This window comes from Arachis ipaensis, chromosome B4 (genome assembly GCF_059453495.1).
Source record: "Arachis ipaensis isolate K30076 ecotype BB chromosome B4, ASM5945349v1, whole genome shotgun sequence".
Taxonomy (NCBI): domain Eukaryota; kingdom Viridiplantae; phylum Streptophyta; class Magnoliopsida; order Fabales; family Fabaceae; genus Arachis; species Arachis ipaensis.
The window spans coordinates 106,928,986-106,952,904 of NC_142439.1; the positions used below are offsets into that span (position 1 = coordinate 106,928,986).

Here is a 23,919-nt window from a genome sequence, read left to right on the forward strand (position 1 = left end):
CAGTTTTGGCACACTTTTCGCACAACTCTCTGTTCAATTTGTACTGGGGCAACATTTACATACGACGCGTGCGCGTCGGGCACGCCCACGGATGGGAGGCCAGAAATGCAAATGACGCGTACGCGTCTGGGTTGAATTGTGCCTCTAGCACACCACCCGCACGATTCCATCACAACTCTCTGTTCGTTGGATGGGAGAGCAAAATTGGCATCGACGCTCACGCGTGGCCCACGCGCACGCGTGTGTTGCTTTTTTTTTTAATGAACTAACAAGCTACCAAAATAAATCCAAATATTATTAAACTAGTAAAACCACAACTTAAACTAAATAATTCTAACTAAAAATAAAAATTCAATTTATTACCAACATAAATAAAAGATAAAATTGGAAGAGTTTACCATGGTGGGGTGTCTCCCACCTAGCACTTTTGGTTAAAGTCCTTAAGTTTGACATTTGGTGAGCTCCTTGTCATGGTGGCTTGTGCTTGAACTCATCTTGAAACTCCCACCAACACTTAGACTTCCAATAAGCTTCAACATTCCCAAGTGAAGTCACTAAGCCTTGATGAAGTTCCTCACAAGCTTTGAGCTCCCAAAGTGGATCCTCATGTATGCCGAGATTTCAAATCTTGTTTCTACACCCGTCTTCAAGTTGATCATCATGATTCCATCCGGGTGACAAGCAATCCAAATTCTCTATGAGGTACCAAACTCTTCTCTTAGACCCAACCAAATTATTACTAGTCCAACCCTTGCATCTAGCTCTTGAAATCTCAAACTTGATGAGCCTTGATTTGCAATTCCAACCACTAAACATCCTTTTCTTACGCTTCATTCCACAAAGCCTCCTAAGTTGGCCATCTGTCTCAAGAATACTATACTCAAGTGGGATAGTAAAGCGAATAGAGATAAGTTTTACCCACTCAAATGAAGGAGTAGTCGGCAACCTAGGTAGAGAAGTCTCCAATGTTCTTGACAAAGCATATTCAACTCCCGTCCAACCTTGCCAAAGGACTTTCGCTTCCACATCATTCTCAGACTCAATCAGAGAAGGGCCTTCATATTCAAGGAGTTCATTTGCGGATGTAGATTCATCACTAGGAAGACTTGATTCATGATCATCATCACTAAGGGAACTTGCTTCTTGATCTATCTCATCCAATTCTTCATAGGGAATATGCCATGGAGGTTGTGCACTAGCCTCCTTGACATTAAGTTCAAGCTTCTTGGAGGAATACTCTACAACTCTAGATTCCCATGGAGGTTCGGCATCTCCTAAGTCTTCAACCACTTCTTCCTCTTCAACTATTACGGCTTCCTCCACTTGTTCCAATACAAAGTCACGTTCCTCATTGTCCACCGGAGTTTCTAGTGTCTCCTTCATGCTACACTCTTCTATTGATTCTCCACATGTAGCCATGGGAGTACTTTGAGTGTCCAAACATTGGGAAGCTAATTGACTTACTACCTCAGTCAAGGCAGCCGTGAATTCTAGTACCTCCCTTTGCATCTCTCTTTGCCCTTGAAGAAGAACACCAAGAGTGTCATCCATTGGAGATTAATGTAGATATGAGGGTTCATTGCTTGGGAGAAAAGGTTCATGATATGAGGGTGGTTCATCATAATAAGGATGTAGCGGTTCAACACTCTCCATCTTTTCCACTTGTTGCATAACACTCTTCAGTTCCTTGTTCTCACATGGGTCGAACTTTTGATGGATGGTTGCTTGAAGTCGATCCATTGCTTTCTTGAGACGATCCTTTGACTCTTGTTCCGCTTGGCTAACATAATTAGGATCATATGTCTCTTGGATTGATGGATATGGACATGGTGTATATGGAGGTGGTGGTTCTTGGGAGTAATTGGGTTGGAATTGGGGTGGCTCTATGTATGGTTCATATGGCTCATAAGCTGGTTGGTATGATGGATATGGGTTAGGGTCATATGGAAGTGTTTGGTAAGATGAGGCTTGTGAGTATGGTGGTTCAAAGCTATGTTGAGGAGGGGGTTCATAGGCATATGGTGGGGCTTGTTGGTAACTACAAGGGGGTCCACCATAGTTATTGGATTGACATGCATCCTGGAATGGCTCTTGCTTATAGTAAATTGGAGGTGGTTGTTGCCAATAGGGTTGATCAAATCCTTGTGGCTCCTCCCATCTTTGATTGTCCCATCCTTGATGCATGTTCTCATTGTAGCTTCCATTCCCTACAACATAATTGTAACCAAACTCATAGCCAAAGGGGTGAAAATTCATAATAACAAGTGAAAATAAAAGCAAAAACTAATAAGAAATAATGAAAATAAACTCCTAAAACTAGAAACAACTACAAAGAAACAAAAAAGTAAATTTATTCACAATATTCACAATAACCAATAATAAGGCACACATTTGCAATTTCCCCGCCAACAGTGCCAAAAATTTGATGGGGGAAAAATGTCGGTAACAAATTTCACAAAAATGAACGCGTTGTAAGCATAGTTCTAAACCGACAATTAAACCTCAATCAAATTAAAATTGTTTGTCACTTAAGCAAACCCAATAAAATTAACCGAAGTATTTAAACCACGGGTCTTCTCTCAAGGAATTGCAGGAAAGTGTAGTTATTATTGGTTAGGGGAAAGTATATTTTTTTGGACTTTGAAATAAGGAACAAGTAATGTAAATAATAAGGAAATAAAATAACAACTAAGAAAAGTCCTAACAAGGATTGATAATTGGAATTCCTATCCCCATTATCATAGTCACTTATGATGGTAATTGTCTTTTTGCTCTCACTTAGTCAACCTCTAACAATTGAAGATAACTCAAGTGAGAAATTCAACTTGAGTTCATAAATCCTAATCAAAGACTAGAAGTTAGTGAAGCACAAGCCAACTAGCAACTTTCAATCACCAACCAACAAGAGAGTTTTGATAACTCAAGAGTCCCCAAATTATTCAATCCAAGCTAAGAACATGAAAGGCTAATTTAAAATTCAACCAAGCATTTTATCAAACAATTGGTGGGCACGAGATAAAAGCATAGAAAAATAATAGAGAATGTAAAATCTAAAACCAACAATTGCAAGCATCAATGATAACAAATAAAGGAGGAAGCAATAAACATGAAATACCTCAAATTACATTAAATAAGAAATTCAATCTAACATGAAGAGTTCATAAACTAAATTGGAGAATAAATAAATCAACAAGAGAAGATAGATAAACTAAAGTACTAGAACAAATAAGAGTAGAAGAAAACTAAATTAGAGCAAGGTAGAATTCTGAAATTGAGAAGAATAAAAGTAAAAACCCTAAGACCTAGAGAGAGGAGAGAGCCTCTTTCTCTAGAAAACTACATCTAAAACCTAAAGTTATTTGAATGAGTGTGAATGAGTGATTCCCCTTCCAGCTCCACTCTGCAGCCTCTAATCTTCACTTTCGGGCTTGGACTTGGGCCAAAAATTAAACAGCCCAAAAATCGCCCCCAGCATCTTCTTTTTAATGCAGCATGTGACGCTCTGTCACGCGTACGCGTCATCCACGCGTACGCGTCACTGCCAGCTTCTCAAAACTCCACTTTCTTGTGTTCCTTCCACTTTTGCATGTTTCCTTTCTGTCCTCTAAGCCATTCCTGCCCTATAAAACCTAAAAACACTGAACACACATATCACGGTATCGAATGGTAATAAGAGAAGATTAAAATTAGCAAATTTAAGGCCAAAGAAGCATGGTTTCAATCAAAGCACAGAATTTGGAAGGAAAATGTAAAACATGCAATTTATATACATAAGTGTGAGAATAATGGATAAAATAAGCTCAATTCAAGACAAAATAAACCGTAAAATAGCAGTTTATCAGATATTTTGTTACAATATAATTGTATTTTTTTTGTAGTGACAAAACGTGCTGCTTCTGCCGCCAATGACGACAAGCGCAGAGAAGGCGCATGATTGAGTGCGAGACGGTGACAAGACAGAGCGACAACAACCTTGAGTGCGAGACCGGAGACAGTGAGAGACCGAAGACGAGAGAACTTGAGATTGAGAGAGTAAAGTGGGCATGGATTGGGGGCTTCAAGCACACAACACAGACAGAGGAGAAAGGCGAGACGCGACTTGTGAGTACACAATATGGTGGTTCCGATGAGAGGCGCGGTGACGGAGGCGAGAGTGTGGTGGCAGTGAATCGAGGAGACAGAGAAAGAGAGCTGTGGTGGCTATCATTTTGGAAGGTGAGGTGAGAGTGAGAGAGCTAGGAGTGGGTTCAGAAAGTGAGAAATGAGTAACTATATTTTTTTTAACGTCAAATGACGTCGTTTTGGGGTGGAGTTTTTTTAGTTCTAATTATGTACCATGACTAATTTTTAAAAAAAATATATAACAATCCTAATTCATTAAAATCGTGACCATAGACTCTTTTAATTTTAGGTCACTCTTTAAAATTGTAACCATAAATTCCTTTATGTCACTCCCAAAATCTTGACTATAGATCTCTTTAGGTCACTTTTTTGTAAAACTTTGACCATAGATCCTTTTAAGTCACTCTTTAAAATCGTGAGTCATCCTCCAAAACAGTGACTATAAACTCATTTTAGGTCATCCTTTTATAAAACTATGATCATAGACCCTTTTAGGTCACTCTCCAAAACCGTGACCGTAGATCCCTTTTAAGTCACCCTTTTGTAAAACTGTGACCATAGACCATTTTAGATCACTTTTCAAAACTGTGACCACAGACCCCTTTAGATCACCCACCAAAACTGTGACCATAGACCCTTTTAGGTCACTTTTCAAAACCGTGACCATAGATCCCTTTAGGCCACCCCAGAAACCACTACCATAGACTCTTCTAGCTAGGTCATTCTTTTGTAAAACTGTGACTATAAACCCTTTTAAGTCACTCTTCAAAATCGTGACCGTAGATCCCTTTTGGTCACCCTCCAAAATCGTGACCATAGACTCTTTTAAGTCACCCTTTTTTGAAAAAAACGTGACTATAGAATCTTTTAGGTCACTCTTCAAAATTATGACCATATATCTCCTTTGGTCACCCTCCAAAAACTGTGACCATAGATCTTTTTAGGTTACTCTTCAAAATCATGAACATAGACCCCTTTTAGGTCACCTTTCTTTGAAAAATCGTGACTAGAGACCCTTTTAGGTCACTCTTTAAAACCATGATTATAGATCCCTTTAGGTCATCCTCTAAAACCATGACCATAGGTACCTTTTGGCCAACCTGTTTTTAAAATTCGTGACCATAGGTACTTTTAGACCATAAATTTTAAAAAAGCCGTGACAAAAAAAAATTTTTTAGGTCACGACCAAAAACCATAACCATAGAGGGCCTAGAGTCACAATTTATTACCGTGACTAAAAAACCACAGTCATAGATCAAAAATGTTGTAGAGACATGAGACATGTTTAAAAAATTTGTTGGCTACTATGAAGAATGAGAGGTATGTTTATAATAAGCACAACAATTTTGTACATATTGAATGTGTCATATTTTTATAAATCATTGGATTTTATTAAATGTAAATAAAAAAACTACTATAAAAGAATAGTATTAATAGACTGTAATAAATATAGAATACACTAGACATTACTAGTACATAAATAAATAAGTATCTTTTAATATACAATATTTAAATGACAAACATAATTTTTTATCTTTAAATAATAAATATAAAACCATAAATCTTTTTTATTTATGAGATCAATTATCATGTAATAAAATTTTTAGAATATTAAAAAATTATATTAAAATAATATTCCAAACTACAACATACAAATATAAAATAATTAAATTTTATTTTATTATTTGAAAAATAATTAAATTGTTATATTAAAATTTATTAACTAATTATCTTGTTAAAATATTATTTTATAATATAAATTTTTATTAAAATATTTATAAAATATAATTTATTTAAAATATCATATATAATACATAGAGTTCTCAAGTTCAGAGGCCTCGCCGCTTTCAAGCCCCACCGTCAACAACCATCTCGAGTTTAGAAGTTGTTGGAAGTATCAATTGTTGCCTTCGACGTCGTCCCTAGCACCTAATATTAGGGGTGTGCAAAAAAACTGGTTTCACTGAACTGAATTGAAACTGAACTGAAACCATAGTTTTTATGAAAACAGTTTATTAAAAACCAGTTTTTATGGCTCAGTTTAGTTTTAAACCAAATTAAAATTGGTTTTATTTAAACTCTAAAATTAGTTTTTACATACTCTTTCTCTCTCTCCCCCCTTCCTCTCTCTCTCCTCTTTCTCCCCTCCTCTCTCCCTTCTCTTTCTCTTTCCCCTTTCTTCCTTCTCTCCCTTCTCTATCTCTCTCCCTCCTCTTTTTCTTCCTCCTTTTCTCTCTCTCTCTCTTTCTCTCTCTCTCTCTCTCTCTCCCCTTTCTCTCTCTCATTTTCCTCTCTCTTTCTCTCCCTCTCCCTTTTTGTCTCTTTCTTTTCTCTTTCTCTCTCTCCTCCTCCTCTTTTTCCCTCTCATCTCTCTCTCTCCCTCCTTTCCATCTCTTTTCCCTTTTCTTTCTCTCTCTCTCTCCTCTCCCTCCCCTCCCATCTCTCTCATTTTCCCTCTTTCTCCCCCTTCCTTCCTCTCTCTTTCTCTCTCTCTCTCTCTCTCTCTCTCTCTCTCTCTCTCCCCCTCCTTTTCCTCGCTCTCCCCTTTCCTTTCTTTCTCTCTCTCCTCTCCCTCCTCTCTCTCTCTCTCCCTCTTTCTTCCTCTCTCTCTCTCTCTCTCCTTCTCCTCTTTCTTTCCCTCCTCTCTCTCTCTCTATTTCCTCTCGCTCTCTCCCTCTCTTTTTTCTCCCCTCTCCCTCGCTCCCCCTCCCTTCCCCTTCTCTCTCTCTCTCTCTCTCCCCTTTTGTTTCTCCCTCTCCTCTCCCTACTCTCTCTCCCTCCCTTCTCTATTCTTCTTTCTCTCTCTCTCTCTTTTTCCTTTTTTTTCTTTTTCTCTCCTATTTCTCTCTCTCCCCCTTTCCTTCTTTTTCTCTCCTCTTTTCTCTATTTCTTCTCCCTCCTCTCTCTCTTTCTCCTCTTTCTTCCCTTTCTTTCTCTCTTTTCTCTTTCTCTCTCAATCTTCTCTCACTCTATATCCCTCCTCTCTCTCTCCCCCTATTTTCTCTAAAATAAGAGAGAGAAGGAGAAAGAGAGAAAAACAGAAAAAAGAGGGAAGAAGGAGAGATAGGAAAAAGAGAGAGAGGAGGAAGAGGAGAGAGAGAAAGAGAGAGAAGGGAGGGGGAGAAAGAGTGCAAGAGAGAGAGAGGAAGAGAGAGAAGGAGAGAAAGTGAGAGAGAAAGAGAGAGGGAGAGAGAGAGGAGGGGAAGAGGGAAGGAGAAAGAGGGAGAGAGTGAGAGAAAGGGATAGAGGGAGAAAAGGGAGAGAGAAAGAAAGGAGAAGGGGAGAAAAAGGGGCAGGGGAGAGAGAGAGGAAGATAAGAAGAGAGAGGGGAAGGGAGAAAAGAAAAAGGGGGAGAGAGAGGGGAAGACAAAGAGAGGGAAAGGGGGAGAGAAGAGGAAGAGTGAGAGGGGAAGGAGAGAGAGAAAGGGAGAGAAGAGAGAGAGGGAGAGAAGAGGAGAAAGAGAGGAAGAGGGGAAGAAAAGAGAAAAAGAGAGAGCAGAGAGAGAGATAAAGAGAGAAGAGGGAGAAGGAGAGAGAGAGGATAAGAAAGAGAATGTAAAATCTAATTTTATATATGTTAAGAGAGAGAGAGATGGAGGGAGAGAAAGAGAGAGTGGAGGGGGAGAGGAAAGGAGAAAAGGGGGAGAGAGAGAGAGAGAGAGAGGAGAGAAAGAATGAGAGAAAGGGATAGAGAGGGAGAAAAGGGAGAGAGAGAGAGAGGGAGGGAGAGAGGAGGGGGAGAGAGAGAGAAAGACAAAGAGAGGGGAGGGAAGAAAGAGGGGAAGGGGGAGAAAGAGAGAGAGAGAGAGAGAGAAAAGGAAAAGAGAGAGAGGATGGAGAGAGGGAGAGAAGAAGAGAGAGAGAGGAAGAGGAGAAGGAGAGAGAGAGAGAGCAGGGAGAGGGGGAGAGAGAAAGAGAGAAAGAGGGGGGGGAGAGAGGGAGAGGGGGAGAAAGAGAGAGAGGGGGAAGAGAGAGGGGGAGAAAGAGAGAGATGCGGGAGAGAGAGAAGGAGAGAAAAGGAGAGAGAGAGAGAGAGGAGGGGAGAGAGAAAATGTAAAAACTAATTTTATATATGTTAAAAGTTAAAACTAATTTTACCCTATAAACCAGTTTAAATTGGTTTTTTCTATTAAAAAATTTTATTTTTATGAACTGGTTTAAACTGGTGCACTGTATTGTAAACTAGTTTAAAACAAGTTTCTTATTTGACAAAGTAGTTTGGTTCAGTTTCTAAACCATTTAAAATGGTTTCAGTTTCAGTTCAGTTTATGAAAAAACTGAATCATGAACACCCCTACCTACTATCCACTCCAATCCATGCCGTCACATATTCCTCTAGATGCATCTCTAACTCAGGCTCTAGTGTCGCCTCCTTCGTCATCCCATCCATTCTTTGTTTGGCGACAGCGGGCCTTCTTTTTGTCACCGCTGTCTCCTCCTTCCTTCCTCTTTTTTCTTTCTTTTTTTTTCTCTTTTCTTCTCTCTCTGTTTTGATTTTAAAATATGTTTATGATATTGTTGTTGTTCTTGTTATAATTGTTGTTGGTAGTGGTGGATTGCAAGGAGGGATGATAACAGAGGTATGGTGGTAGGGGTGAGAGGTGGAGTTGGATTAGGAGGTAAGAGGTAGGGGCTGTAAAGAGTAGTGTTGGCTGTGGATGGGGGAGTGTGAAAGGATAAACTTAGAATGTAAAATTTTGAATGAGAACATTTTAGAAAAGTAATATTATTAAAGTTTTAGTCTCTGTCCCCAAAATTTTAGTTCCCTATATCTCCACTTTTTGAAGGTAGTGAAAGAACTTAAATTTTGTGTCTCGAAATTAAAATTTTAATTCTAATCTCTGTCCACCAAACACAACACTGAATCTCAATCTCCCAATTTTAGTCCCAATACCCTATACCAAATGTTACCTAACTTTCTTTGTCTATGTTGTATTTTGTATCGATGGACCATTAACAAATGGTGTCAATTTACAAAAATCTTACACTCTTATTAGAAAATTAACGTTCACATCATCTTTTCATTAGATCCTATAGCAAAATGATTCATGCTCAAATTACTTCTATTGGTGCTAACGAACTGTATCTCAATAGTATATATCCTCCTTTTCCATGTAAAGGTCTCAAATTTGAGACTCACCTATTGTAATCTGACAAAAAATAATATTTTCACTAGTTCTTTTTGTGAAATGTGTTTATAAAACATTAATAAAAAAATTAGATCTTACATTAAAATTTTAAAATAAATCTTAAACAAATCTTTAACTTATTTTTTCTTAAAATATTGAAGATAGTAATTATCTAAGCCAGGCAACAACCAACATAGTCCATTATTTAATATAGGCTAGTGTTCATATCCTGACCCAAAGATAAAAGCCAGGATCCAAATAAACAAATCCAATTACACAAGAAGTCCAAAAAGCCCAACAGATCCACCAAGATTGTGTTGGTTAGACACGTGGGTCAGATCGCCTGATCTGCTCGAGACATCGGTTTCACAACCCACGCCCGACCTAACTTGCATGACAAGTAATACCATGTCAAACACCATAACAGAGGTTATCCACAGCTCAGTTACCACCACAACGTGAGATAACTTCCTAGATATTAAGGAAGAAACTATCCACCATCACAAGGTGGAAAGATACATGAGTGATGGTCAAATCATTACCTACCTCTATAAATACTCTATCAAATTCAGGTATTTCTCAATCCCAATCCACTTAAACCTATCTTAAATCCTTACTAACTTAAACATCTGGGTCCGTTGTAGGTACCCCATCACCATCCACTCAAAAACATCGGACAACTTCACTCCTCTAATGAATAAATTGAAATTTCATTCAAAGGAGTCTGAACCTCACGTCTAGATCCAAACTACATTATTTTAAGATATTTTCTCAGAACAGCTAGTAATATAATATCATATGAAAACTTGAATATATTTATATTTAATTATTTATGTAGCTGAATTTCATACACAATTGTTTAACCCTAAACAACTCGTGATCTTCTCAATTCTGTGAGATTCCATATCACTTTTTCCGAACTACGAACATGGAACCACACTGCCTTGCAAATTTGAGTCTCCATGAAAACAATATCTCCTAGTAGCCATGCTCACATTCTTTTTGGTCTTCGACTCTTAGGTTCTAAAATAATTTTCTTTGAGAATTGAACCAAATCAATTCAAGTTATGTTTCTTACAGATTTTTTAATTATTGAGTTAGAATTGATTTTATGTCAATTATTTTATATAAAAAGAAGTGGCCCAACAAATATTTATAATACGCATAAATTTTAAATGCAATTTTTATAAATGCTAATATAATAAAAAAATAAAAAATACTTTGTACACATAAAAAATTAGTTACCAAATATATATATATATATAAGAAAATTTAGTTCAAGTCCTTCCAAATCTTCTTATTTATTTAAATTCCATTTTGATTGTTTTCTTTAATGTTTTTTTTTTTTTAATAAAGGTAGGATTTAGAGAAGTGAAATACATTATGGATGTTAACATGGTACGTCTAATTACCTATCATCCAAGAAGTTTCAACACGAATGAGATGGTGGTGAGACCGTGGGAGAGAATGGCAAAATGGCAGTTACATCTTTGAAAATTTGAGTTGTTCTAGAACAAAATAACATTATTTTGCATTGGTAAAGACTTGCAGTATTTTGAATATTAAAAAATATTCCAATTTTAAGACTGAGGGTAAGTAACATAATGATCAAGTAGTAGCGATGGTAATCAACTTGAGTTGGAGATCACTCGTCCGATAGTATCGAAAATTTGAATCCCACTTTATGTATGCAATAACTTATTGGCTAACAACAGACCATTAAATAGAACTTAGATACATACGAATTAGTCTTTGATCTATCGAACTAAAAAATACTGTGCACAACCAAAAAGTAGTAGGGATGGTCCGATCATAAATCTTAGGTTAAACTCCATTGTCGTGGATGTAACAAAATTAAGTTGGCACATCAATTTGATATACACTTGACGCAATCCCAATGGTAACAGGGAACTGAATTTTAGTTTAAGTATTTCAGTGTAACACGTAAAATTATGCATCAAAATAGTAAATAGATTATTCATCGCATATTTTCTCGTAATCTATACAAGAACGTAAACTATATTATTGATACACACCAACCATATTCATCCTATCACTTTCTAAACAACCTAAAACTATATACACATTATCCACACACACGTCACAATTTTTGGTTCATTTAAAAAATTTATGAAAATATAAAGAAGAAACCTACACTTTATTCGTTTCATTTTAGAACTACTAAATACGTGACGAATCTCATTTTAAGATAATAAACTATATAAATAAAAAAATGATCTTCATTCATTTCTTTCTCCTAGTAGATCACCCCCCAATTTTGAAACCAATGATTTTCTCCTTCGGCTTTTATCGGGATGCAAAGATGTGGAAAATTTCCCCACAAAACGTGCCGTTATTAAATGCTGTCACGTTCATGAGAATTTGAACTTGGAAATCTTCTAAGATTCAGATTCTCAAATGTGAAAACATTTCAGAATGAATAAGAAACTCACAAAACTTGGTCGCCTGTAGCAAAAAGATTCCAAAAAATGGTTGTGACAAAATAAAGAGCTGCTGTTAAAGTTAAGAAAGCCTGAAATGAACCCAGCCACTGTACAAAATAACCGGTTCCAATTGTGCTTATGATAGCTGCTAAAGTCCCAGCTGAATTTGATATTCCTGTAGTAATAAATTATTATAAGCAAAAAGAAAATGTTAAAATAAAATGAAAAAAAAAGTATTCCCTATAAATATAATACATTATTTGATTAAATAAATCCATTACCATGTAGTATTCCTGCATACTGAGGAGCAATATCCTGACCATATACAAATGTGAAAATTGTGAGGTTCTGGTGTAACCAATGTAACTTGTAATTTGGGTAATGTTATGGCAAAAACATTCATGCAGTTATTTTTATGTGAAGTTGATAGTTGAAAACTGTTAAATGATTTAACAAGTTTAGAATTTGATTAAATTGTCATCAAACCGATATAACTATCAACTTCACGGGAACACAACTGTACGTGAATCTTCACTTAATGTTATATGAAGAGAGCATTTACTACACATCATGACAATATACTCTCGTTCACTATTATATGGGATTAACACCCAAACCAAATGGAACTTACACCGCATGGAACGATGGATATAAGGACTATGTCAACATCGTGTTAACACAAACATTGCGTACAGATAACATCTCTCTTCTAAGTTTGCATCAAATATGATAAGTATGCTTTTCTTAAAGGGTATGTTGAAATTTTGAGAGTTGAACTTACTTGTATATTTAGCATAAAGCCGGCCTGGCTGAAAGAACTCAAGCTCAGAGCCGCAGTCATGAGAGTGGCAGCAGTTGTTGGTGAATTGGCATAATATAGGCACAGTAAGGTCACTGCTGGCCCAATGAATCCAATGGTCTGTAAGTAACAAAAAGTATTCATGGTTCAAAGTTCAAACTCGGGCTAATGGTGCACATTCATGCCCTTAGATAATATAATACTTCAGATATATATTAGTACTAAAAATCAACATGAATGAGGAAATAGTCTTGTTGGTTAATAATATGAATTTGAACCCCCAAACACTTACTTAAGCAGACGAATGAGTTGGTTACTCGACCAACTCAAGTTAGTTCACGATGTACTTTATTGATTTAGGGGTAGATTGATATTTACTTCCACACTATAGAGGCGAACTCGCTTTAAATGTGCTTATCGGACTTTTCCCCTTCCCTCCAAAATTCCGACTCGTAAATGCACCATTATTGTTTCAAAGTGAACATATATATTTTCCTTTCAATTTTTGTTTTCACAGCTAGGTAATAGGCATAGCAATTCAAATGGTCAGAAACATCCTTTGGCATGATGGTGCCGATGAAAAAGGTAAATTACCTGCATGACCTTCCTGACAAATGTTGTGGGGTACCCTTTGTTGATTAAGGAGTCTGATATAGAACCAGCAAGATAGCCTGAAATGGCCATTGTTGCCCATGGAACTGCACTAAACCAAGCTGCTTGCTTCAAATTCACATTATATACCTGCAGAAATTATAAATAAGAAAAAGAGTCATTATTGAAAGTTCCATGCTTCATTTGTCTATATAAATTACTTCTGCTCAAGTTCAATCCAACACTCAAAAAGGGAACTAAACAAAACCAAAAAAAAGGGGGGGAGAAAGAAATATTCAATTGCAGTGTTCATGTGACCTTCAAAGTTGCTAACTAAACAAGAATACAACCAAGCACCTGAGTTGACTTTGTTATTGTAGATAAATAATGTCAACTTTAGGCAGAATTAAATTAATTTGACATGCTCAGAACATGGCATACTTAGTGCGATGAGTAAACAAGAAGGATCTATAGCTACTTAATTCATAAGTAATCTCCATTTGATTATTCAAACAACATAAGAAGCAGAATAAAAAAACCCTTTCATTAATATAACTATGTCAAGATCAAATTGAGAAAGTACTTACGCTTTTGAAATAAACTGGCATCCATGAGAGAAGAACAAAGTAGCCCTGCAAATTAAGCAACGGTTTAAAACAATCAGCAATGTTATTCGAAATCGAGTTCATAATAGCAAGCGAATCTTGATTCTTATCATCCAAAGGCAAGTAGAACTCACCCAATTGTTAGTTGCATTGGCAAATATGATAGCCCATGATGGTAATTTCGATAGTAGAAGGCGTAGTGGAGGAAACTGGCTGCTTTTCTTGGGAGAAGCTGCTTTTCCAGCTTGTATCAATCTTAGCTCTGATATGCTGATGAAATTACTTTCTTGAGGATCATCTGTAACTCGATACGCCCATGTTGTCGCCCAGAGCAACCCAAGAGAGGAGAATAAGATAAAAGGACCGGAGATTCCGATAGTGGACAACATAATTGGTGTGAGCAACAAGCCTATGACATTGCCAAGATGAAATCCAGCCATTGAAATTCCAACTGCACTCGCCCTCTCATTACTTGGGAACCAACTAAAATATATATGAAGATAAAGATCAGAATTGACTTTTCAGAGAACTAAGCTTTGCATGCATTCCCAACAACAATAAGAGAAGCTATGTTTCGTCGATATTCACCACGGGAACAACTAACTCTTGTCCTATTGGATTAGGTCGATTACATGGATTACAAAGTAAATCACCACTTTAATCCTTGAAAAACTGAAATGCTAATAAGCAATAAGAGCTAACTAAGCTCATGGTTTCTTAAAGATGTAATTCGTTTGACAAATTACCCCAAACTCACATAAGAAAATAAGCAATGCCAACGGAAATAAAATCAAGATGACATTTTGGGGGAAATGTGTTAAACTGAGTATATCTTTCAGGTACCACAAGCTTGTTTAGTTCTTTTATAAGCTAATTGTGTGTTTCAATCTTTCAAATTCTGAATTTGTGGTTTATTCTAAATATGATAATAAAGTAAAACAGTTTTACATGTACATTCCGTTACGTCATGTTCGTAAAAATAACTCTCTTTTACATTGATCGCGTAAATGGTCACCCGAAAAAACAGATAAAATCAGACAACTATGTGAAATGTTTTACACTGCATCAACTAGGGATGGCAATGCCACCTGAACTCGCGGGTAGCCACCCTGTCCCTACCCGCTGGGGCGGGTAATTACCCATCCCGCACTGGGGCAGGTTTTTAGCGGGGCGGATTCTTGAGAGGGGAGGGGCGGGGCGGGGTCGGGTTTAGGTAATATCCGCCCCTACCCTGCGGGACGGATTTTTAGTGGGGCGGGTTCTTGAGAGAGGCGGGGCGGGGTCGGGTTTAAGTAATACCCGCCTCGCTATATATATAATATATATGATTTTAATGTATAATATGTATAATATATGTAAAATAATTAGTAAATGATTAATAATATTGTATCATATTTAATTTTTTACTTTAATTTATGTTATATATGTGATAATAGTTATATAAATTTTGAAATTTAATTTTATTTATTGGATTTTAATAATTGTAGGGGCGGATAGGGGCGGAGCGGGTACTGGCAGGGGCGGGTTAGGGTTCAATGTTTTACTACCCGCGGGTAGAAGCGGGGCAGGGTCGGGTAGAGAAAAACCCGCTCCTACCCGCCCCGTTGCCACCCCTAGTAAAGGCTTGGTTTGGTAAAGCTTTTACTTTTTGAAAGTAACTTATGAAAGCTGTCTTTTAAAAGACAACTTTTTAAAAGCCGCAACGCGTTTGGTAAAATCACGTTAAAAACAGCTTTTAATAAGCACAAGCACTGCAATTGTGTTTGGTAAAACAGCTTTTAAAAATTAAAAAAATTATAATAAACATATTTATAACGAAGAATAATTTTTTTTTCAAATTTTAGAGACCAATAATTTAAATATTTATTTGATTTACTCTCTATATTAATATAAATAGAGTTATCATTAGTCAATAATAAAACTTGTATGTAATCCAATGTTAGTACTGATACGTCTATTACTATATATTGACTCACTTTTACAAATCACAGAAACTGGGACACATATCTCAAGTAAAATTATATATCTATATTTACATATGTATATATATGTTGTTATTATAATTTTGACTAATGTTCATGAAGTTGGTGTACGAAAATTTTATGATTGGTTTTCATAAATCAGGTCTCCTTCACGTTTTAAAGAACAGAGAAAAACAAACATCTACTAAAAAATACAAAAACAACGCACAAAATAATATAAATATATAGAAGTTCATGCCTAATACATGATAGAGATGTATTTGTGTTGAAATTGTGAAGATTAGATTGAAAAATAAAAAATATATGAAGATTGTGTTAGAATTTGTGAAGGTTAGGTTGAGAAATTAGAAATATATGACTATTTCAATGGCAATATAACGGCGGAAAATATGTGTGGGAAAATAAATGAAATTTGGTGTTAATAATTAATAATGATAATTTTGAATATTTATTATATTAGATTTTTTTTTTAATTTTGATAAGCACAAACCAACTTTAAAAAGCACCCATAACTTTTAAAAGCCGCAAACACAAGTACTTGACCTTTTTAATTTACCCAAAATGAGGTACTTGTGTTTTTAAAAAGCACAAGCACCTCTTCAAAAAGCTTTACCAAACCCAACCTAAGTAATACCTAATCGTCCAAGAACAAGAATGGTTTGAAAAACTCGAGCACTTCATTTCCCTAGTGTTAAATAAAGGCATAACTACAATGCCTACATGTTCAATACAAGTTTTGAGGAATCACCTTGACATGAGAGTGCTCATGGATGGAAGTGCCACTCCTTCAGCTAGGCCGAAGAAGGCGCGAATTGCCAATAAGCTTGTTGTGGAGTGGTTGGCTGCCAAAGGGGTAAGAAGAGTTGCCAGAGACCACAAAAGAACACCCCATGCCAGCACCCTTTTCCCTCCATACCTGTCCACCAAAGCTCCTCCAACCACAGAGGAGAATATGTATCCCCACAAGAATGATGACTGGTAATTGCATACATAAGGCATCAATCTTCATGTTAGTGAATAATCCACCAAAACCAAAACAAAAACATCTTAGATTGCTTGGAAAGAAATTACTTATGTTCAAGAAAATATTTCAATTTTTTTCCCTAAAGAAGTAGAATCTGTATATATGTTAATAATAAATATAGATGATATGATTCCTTTTCAAATATAAAAGTATTTTCTTTTGCAGTCCAAGATTACATTTATATGATAGCTCTGTATGCCTGCTTTGTCCTCATGTTCACTAAATCATGATCAGAATTCAGAACCAAACCAAATAAATAAAAAAAGGAAGTCAGATTTGACTTTAAAAGAAATCATTTATATTGTACCTACAAAATAAAATGAAATAATTTTTTGTTTAAAAAATTATCATCAGTATCCAAGAAATATAAATTAATAATAAAGATACATTATATGATATGATTTGATTCCTTTTTCAAATAAACAAATATTTTCTTTTTGCAGTCCTAGGATGGCTTTTTGTGCCTGCTTTTGTCCTCTGATTCATGAATCATCATCATCAAAATTTCTTTCTTTTTGGATTCATCTGAGTTGGTGTATATTTTATAAACATAAAATATTATTTCGGGAAACAAAATATGTACCTGAACAATGCCAAGAAAAGAACTTGACCATCCATATTTTGAAGCAAGAGGAACAACCGCCACAGACATAACAACCCTGTCAGCATTACAAAGACACATAACACATGCCACCAAACTCACCACCTTAAACCTCTCTGGTATCCTAACACCTTCTTCTTTGGCTCTTTTTCCAATGAACATGCCTCCATCTATTCCCTCTGCAGTGCACCTCACATTGGTACTGGTACTCCTCCACTGTTGATGTTCTTGTTCTTTCCTTTTCTTGCTCTCCAAATTCTCTGTTCTTCTCCATCCTTTCAGTGCCAAAGATGGGATTTTGGATTCAAATCCCAACTTGGTCCTTCTAAAACTCAAATGGGGTGCCAAGGAACAAGAAGAAGATGGAGAAAAATGGAACCTCCTTGTGGCGGACATAGATGAAGGAGCTAAATTTATGTTAGCAGCCATTCTTGAAGGGAAAATGAAAATAGAGAATGGTTCCAAAGAGAAGTGAGTTACAGTTTTACAAAGTCATTTAATTTGGAAAAATATGTGAAATCATAATGGAAGAAAGAGATTGTTTGTAGGGAACACGGTTGTAATGATTTGCAAAGTATAATAAAAGGGTTAGGTTGGTGGGGAATGAGTATAGTGCATTTGCACAACAACCCCCCAAGAATTGCAAGTGAAGAAAGAAAAGAAAGAAAAATTTATGTTAATAGTTAATATTGTTTTGGTTTTGGTTTTGGTTTAATATAGTATGGGGGTTGGTGAGAAAATGAAAGAGGTTGAGATAGTGAGGGTTGGTGCAATTTTGTAAGCCAAGTGTGGAAGGGTAGTTTGGGACTTTCCAGTATGGAAGTAAGTACACACTTGACGTGGCACCACGTGTGCGGGAGGGGTTCTATCTAATGCCATTGTTGACGAGTATTTGAATTTTTTAAATTTTAAATTTTATTTTAAAAAATAAAATATAATTTTTTATTATTTATTATAGAACAAAAAAAATATAAAAAAAATATTTTAAAAATAAAAGATTATATTTTATATTCTAAAATAAAAATTTAAAATTTAGAATATCTAAATTCGTTGACAAAAGTAATGTTCGGTAGAGGTTAGGAAATAGTACAAAAATTATTTAATTTAATTTTATTTAATATATATTTTATTTATTTTAACAATAATTTTAAAATAAAAGATAAAAAATAAATATATTAAATAAATATCAAAATAATAAGTTATGATTTCCCATTATTTCTAAATATTTTTCGTTAAGAAATATTCCATTTTTTATGCTTCATAAATGTGATTTTATTCATTAAATTTAAAAAAAATAAAAATAAAAGATAAATAAATAACGTGAAAGAGGAAAAGTATGTTTTCTGTAAAATAAATAATCTTTTTCCGTATCATGGAATTAATCTTTTACTTATTCAAAAAAGATTGATTAAAGTTTTATAAGTAGAAAAGTTTGTAATTATGAGATTTAGTTTCCAATTAAATTTTTTAATTAATGGCGGTTAATGCACTTTTATTTATTCAAAAAATATATAATGATAATAAATATGAAAATAGTTAAAATATTATTTATTTTATATTCTAATTAAAATATTTTTGTGTTCAAATTTTAAAAATATAAAAAATCATTTTTGTATAAATATAATATATCTAGTGGCAGATGAAAGATGAAGTAATTGTATATTTGGAACTAATATAAATCAAAATAATTACCTTTTAGGGTAAAAAAGTAAATAATTTAATAATTTAAAATTTAAATTACTTTTTTGGTAGAAACTCATTAGAAAGTTCTTTAGCATAACAATAATTTACCAAAATTTATTATTTTTCAAACTTTATTAATATAAGACTTAATCTCAAATACAATTAATCTAAAAATATTAAATAGCTTTGACTTTTCTATTAAAATGTGTATTATATTGAATAATTACATGTCAAATATTTCTTACTAATATAGTATATAATTATATTATCATATAAAAATTGTTACACTAAATTTATATTGTCAGAGTAAAAGGAATATATAAGTTTTTATCTAAATTAATTTCATTGAATTAAACTCACTCACACACACACTCTCTCTCTCTCTCTCTCTCTATATATATATATATATATATATATATATATATATATATATATATGTGTGTGTGTATTTATGTATGTGTATATATGTGTGTGACTGTGTGTAACATTGTTATGAATCCATAAATAGTAATCAAGAGTCTCATTAGACTTGATTATGAATAAATTTGTAGGTTGTGTGTGGAAAAAGAAAGAAGCTGTAAAATTCCTACGTTTCTATAATTAAATAATAAAAAAAAAAAACTAGTCTTATAACTGATCAAATGAGTTGAAACGACAAAAAAGAAAAATAATATACTAGTATAGTAGTATGAAAGCATAATTTATATTGTTCCAGTTGACTTGAGACTTTTGGCACCACCAACTTGGTCTTCTTGTAAGATGGACTAACTTTCCAATTCCATGCTTCAAAATCTAATTAAGTTCCAACAACCACAAAGATATCACTAATTAAAATGGTAGAAGTGGTACACTATAATTCTATGTTCACAAGAAATTAATTATATAGAAAGACAGATACGCTTCGTAAACCAACAAACAATCCATTAATCCAAGTTACATCCCACTGACTAACCCCAACCTTTAGCTGCCTAGCAAAGCCACTCGTGATATCGGGTGGAATTTTTTCGTACATAAATACTATTTTATCTTTTTAAAATAATTGTTGGGCTGGTAGAATCTTATGGAACACTATTTTAATAAATATCATTATCATGTTAAATAATAATTTTATATGCCAAAAAAAATGTTCAATAATAATTTTCAAAAGAATCATTCATTTAAAAAAAGTGTTGTATAGTGTGGTACTAAGTTATACTATAGGAAATTTATCATATGTTCACCGACAAACACCGAAACATGATATTCAGTAGTAGAAAACTGTTGCCAATTTTGCTTTTGTCATTTAGTAAATATTGTAATTGTTGAGTTTGGAAACTTAAAATGGCGATGAAATATTATTAAAATATAAATTAAGAAATTATTAAAATATTATTAAGTATTTAAATTATTTTTAATTAGTTGTTTGATGTTATTATTAGTGTGTAAAAAGAAAATTTAATTTTTTATTGGGCCAATTAATAGAAGTCCGTTTTGGTTTCTAAACAAATTTAAGTCCATTACCAATTGTTTATTTCAAATGGCTAAACCTTGTAAAGATAGTAAGAAACAAGTGGCCCAAAATCTTGAAGGAACTCATTCGGTGATCACAAGGCAACCTCTTCAAGTTACCAAAAGCCTAATATGTGACTTTATTTCTTGGTTACTGAAAATGAGAATTCAATTGAGTTTAATGTAATTGAAGGCTTCTACTGAAAGCTTCTTTTCTTCTCTTTCTTCTCTCTTGTTTCGATCAAATCAATCTTTCATTCAAAGAAGAAGAAAGAAGAAAAATAGAAGACACAGAAGGTTAAATTTGAAGAAATACAAAAGGATTTTTGCCAAATCAAAGCAAGAAAAAAGGTTATAGTCCAGTTGCTAAGCTCCCTTGGTCAAAGCTCAACAAAAATCTGTTTTTTCATTTGTGCATCACCGAGGATCAAGAAAAAAGCACCAAGGTCTCATGCATGGAAGAGGAAACCATGGAGAATGTGAAGCCACCTTGGGTCAGAAGCTTATCAAGGATCAAAATTAATTCTTGGGGTTAAAGTCACACTACAAGATTTTTGTTTATTTGTAGCAGTTTTTTTTTTCCTTATTTATGGAGGTTTATAACCCCCACCAAATGGTTTGTGGGAGTTCCCAAAACTCCCAAAATTTGAGGTGCCACAAGGTCTTTTGTGGGAGTTTTTAAAAACCTCCACAATCTATTTAGTGGAGGTTTTGTATGTGTTTAGTGAAAGTTTTATATTAGACTTTTGTGACAATTTTAAATCACTTTTGTGGTAGTTTAAAACCCCCACAAATTGATTTTTTAATTTAACAAAAAAAAAATTATTTTGTGAGATTTTCAAACCTCCACAAACCCTGTAATTATTTATTTATTTATTTTTAATTTTAAATCATTCATTAATCTCATCTCATTTACATACTCTCAAATTAAAAATTTATTTTTTAATATCATAAATAATAAACACACTCAAAGATAAGTCTTAAACACCAATTCGGTTCAAGAATTTCATAAAATCACCACAAAACAAGATAATCCAACTAAATTCAATACACAATTATAAGCTTCAAAGTTAAGCCAACCCAACTAAACAAGATAATGAAGTACTAATCAATTTCACACTGCCATCTATATGATTCCTGTGATTCACTGTCCCTCTAATCTCCTTCAAGGCTTGTGCCTTTTCTTCTGCTTCATGCTCCAATCTTTTGTACTGTAAACAGAACAAAAACCAACTCACATTGTTAATCATAAGCTGAGTTGATAGGAAAAGGATACAAGGTCAATCTTGAAGTGCATACAACTTTTAAGGTTGAATTATAGAAATTTTATATGGTCTTGAGACTGTCTGAGACTTAAGACTCAAAAAAATATAATAAAATTTTATTCTAAAGCTATTATTTTAATAATTTAAAAAAGAAACTCTCACAACACCCTGACAATACTGCTAACCACATTGCAATTTATATTGATAAGAAATGAGATCTAAAATTCTAGCACACATATAGAGAAAGAAATAAATATATAGATTAACTTGCTAAAGAGAAAATGACGGAAAATTTTAATTTTCATTTTGTTGATATGCTTCCTAGGACCTTAGGAGTATTATTGAAAATGATTGTAGAGAAATTCCCATACCCCAAATGATTATAGCTTAGTTTTCTCTTCTAATGAGCTTAAGTCCCGTTTTAATTTAAAAAATCGTAAATAATAATAGTAATAAAGAAAATTGCATCAATTTAATACTTAAACTATGCACATGATATCAAATTAATACTGATATTCAAATATTCATTTTTTTTAAATATTTTAATATTATTGCTGCACGGCTTCTTTTCTTAGATTGTGAGTCTAGCTGCACACATTACATATAAATAGAATTAATAAACGAGAAAAGAAACATATATGTATATATTCCACAAATATTTCATACATCTAAGGTCTAACCTTGACTTTCTTGAGGAGTTCAGGATCAATATCAATATTATATTCATCAACCATGTAATCTATCATATTCACTGACATTTTCTCATGGGACCTGAAAGTAATGTTAATTCAAAAGGATAAATTCTCAACCAACACATAGTTGCAGGTCTAGAAAGTCAATTTAACTCCTTAAATAGAAATAAACAAACCCAGAAAATATATTCTTTAGATAATTTCATCACCTGATTTGTGGATAATAGCATCAAAATAGAGCACCAATATCACACTATTTTTAATTGAATTTCAATGATGCATGATTCTACAACTAACCTGAACCAAGTCTTTTTCCTCTATAATTCCCTTAACAGTTCCTCCCTTGGATAATAGCTCAAATAGTATCTGCAAATGCATGAACAAATTGTATGAACAAAGTACGATGGAAGCTTAGAACTTAGCTAGGCACCACTCGTTAGTGACGAACCAAGCTATACCTCCTTGCCAATCTTGCCACTGATGACTCCATCTTTAATGGACACTATCAACTCAGACAGCTCATCAGGTGTAAGCTTTATTTCATTTATGCTCAACTTTTAGTTTTTCATCAAGGCATGAATAGAAGAAATAGAAAACAATGACACTATAGAAAGAGACACATTACTGTTGTAATTCAGGAGCTTCTCAATGAGGTCAACATGCATCATAAGCATACGCCTACAACAACAACGAGCCAGCTCCAAAGCATCCAGCGCATCTCTGCAATCCGTGATGTTAAGGTAACCATATTAGACCTAACTAATCAACTAAAATGCCATCAGCAGTTAAGGAAAACTGAAAAAGCAATACCAGATTTTACATATTGAACATAGGCAACTACATGTTGAATTGAAAAGGTTAAAATAATGTACAACAATCAAATAGCTTCTGAATAGACCATGACTAATCAGGATTTGTTTACCATCCATCCTAAACCATTGACTACTCATACTACCGTTTTGCCAAGCATGTTAGATCCAGTAAATTAATAACTAATTAGATAGACAAACAAGTGAAAAAATCAATCTTTCTATCTAACTCGGCTATGAATAACATAGCTATACAAAATCAATAACAGGATTATAAGATGTAACATATGTATAATAAAGGCAGTCGCAACAGTAATAAAATATATAGGGTATAAACCCTAACCGAGGAAAACTAGGAATTGAAAGTATGAAGAAAGAGGGCAAAACTGACCCTTCAGAGTAATTTGACTGAAGAAGGTCCAAATATGCATCCCCATTTGTTTCCGATAACCTATAAACAAAAATTGAGCACCAATTATCCAAAGACTTATTAAATAAACCCTGAAACCGTGAAAAAGAGAGAACAATAGTGTGTTGAAATGCAAGGAAAAAGAGAAAATCATCTTTCCACAGGTGAAGCAATGGACTGGGATAATCATTTTGCTCCTTCTCTGCACACTCTGGAAGCTTCTCTAAGAGGCAGCGTTCTGTTTCAACTTAAAATTAAATCATCAACTTAAAAGTA

General features: G+C 34.2%; 2 protein-coding genes and 1 pseudogene across 2 annotated transcripts; all 3 read right to left on the bottom strand.

Annotated features, from left to right (window-relative positions):
* Positions 1-468: 468 nt before the first annotated feature.
* LOC148568685 (uncharacterized) lies at positions 469-1,740 on the bottom strand (annotated as a pseudogene).
* A 9,464-nt stretch (positions 1,741-11,204) lies between these two features.
* Positions 11,205-17,987, bottom strand: PHT4;2 (phosphate transporter 4;2). Its single transcript, XM_016343008.3, has 8 exons — positions 17,280-17,987; positions 16,421-16,647; positions 13,825-14,173; positions 13,673-13,717; positions 13,089-13,235; positions 12,477-12,614; positions 11,977-12,010; positions 11,205-11,870 (listed from the first exon to the last, which is right to left on the bottom strand). Exons 1-8 carry the CDS (start codon positions 17,724-17,726, stop codon positions 11,701-11,703), a joined length of 1,557 nt encoding a protein of 518 aa, XP_016198494.1. The 5' UTR covers positions 17,727-17,987; the 3' UTR covers positions 11,205-11,700.
* A 3,457-nt stretch (positions 17,988-21,444) lies between these two features.
* LOC107639498 (glutamyl-tRNA(Gln) amidotransferase subunit B, chloroplastic/mitochondrial-like) lies at positions 21,445-23,891 on the bottom strand (the record flags this gene model as incomplete). The annotated part of the gene is made up of 7 exons (XM_088484745.1): positions 21,445-21,679; positions 22,414-22,504; positions 22,723-22,791; positions 22,884-22,927; positions 23,051-23,145; positions 23,626-23,684; positions 23,802-23,891. Coding segments are annotated over 6 exons (366 nt in total), but the record flags the coding sequence as incomplete, so codon positions are not given.
* Positions 23,892-23,919: the final 28 nt, after the last annotated feature.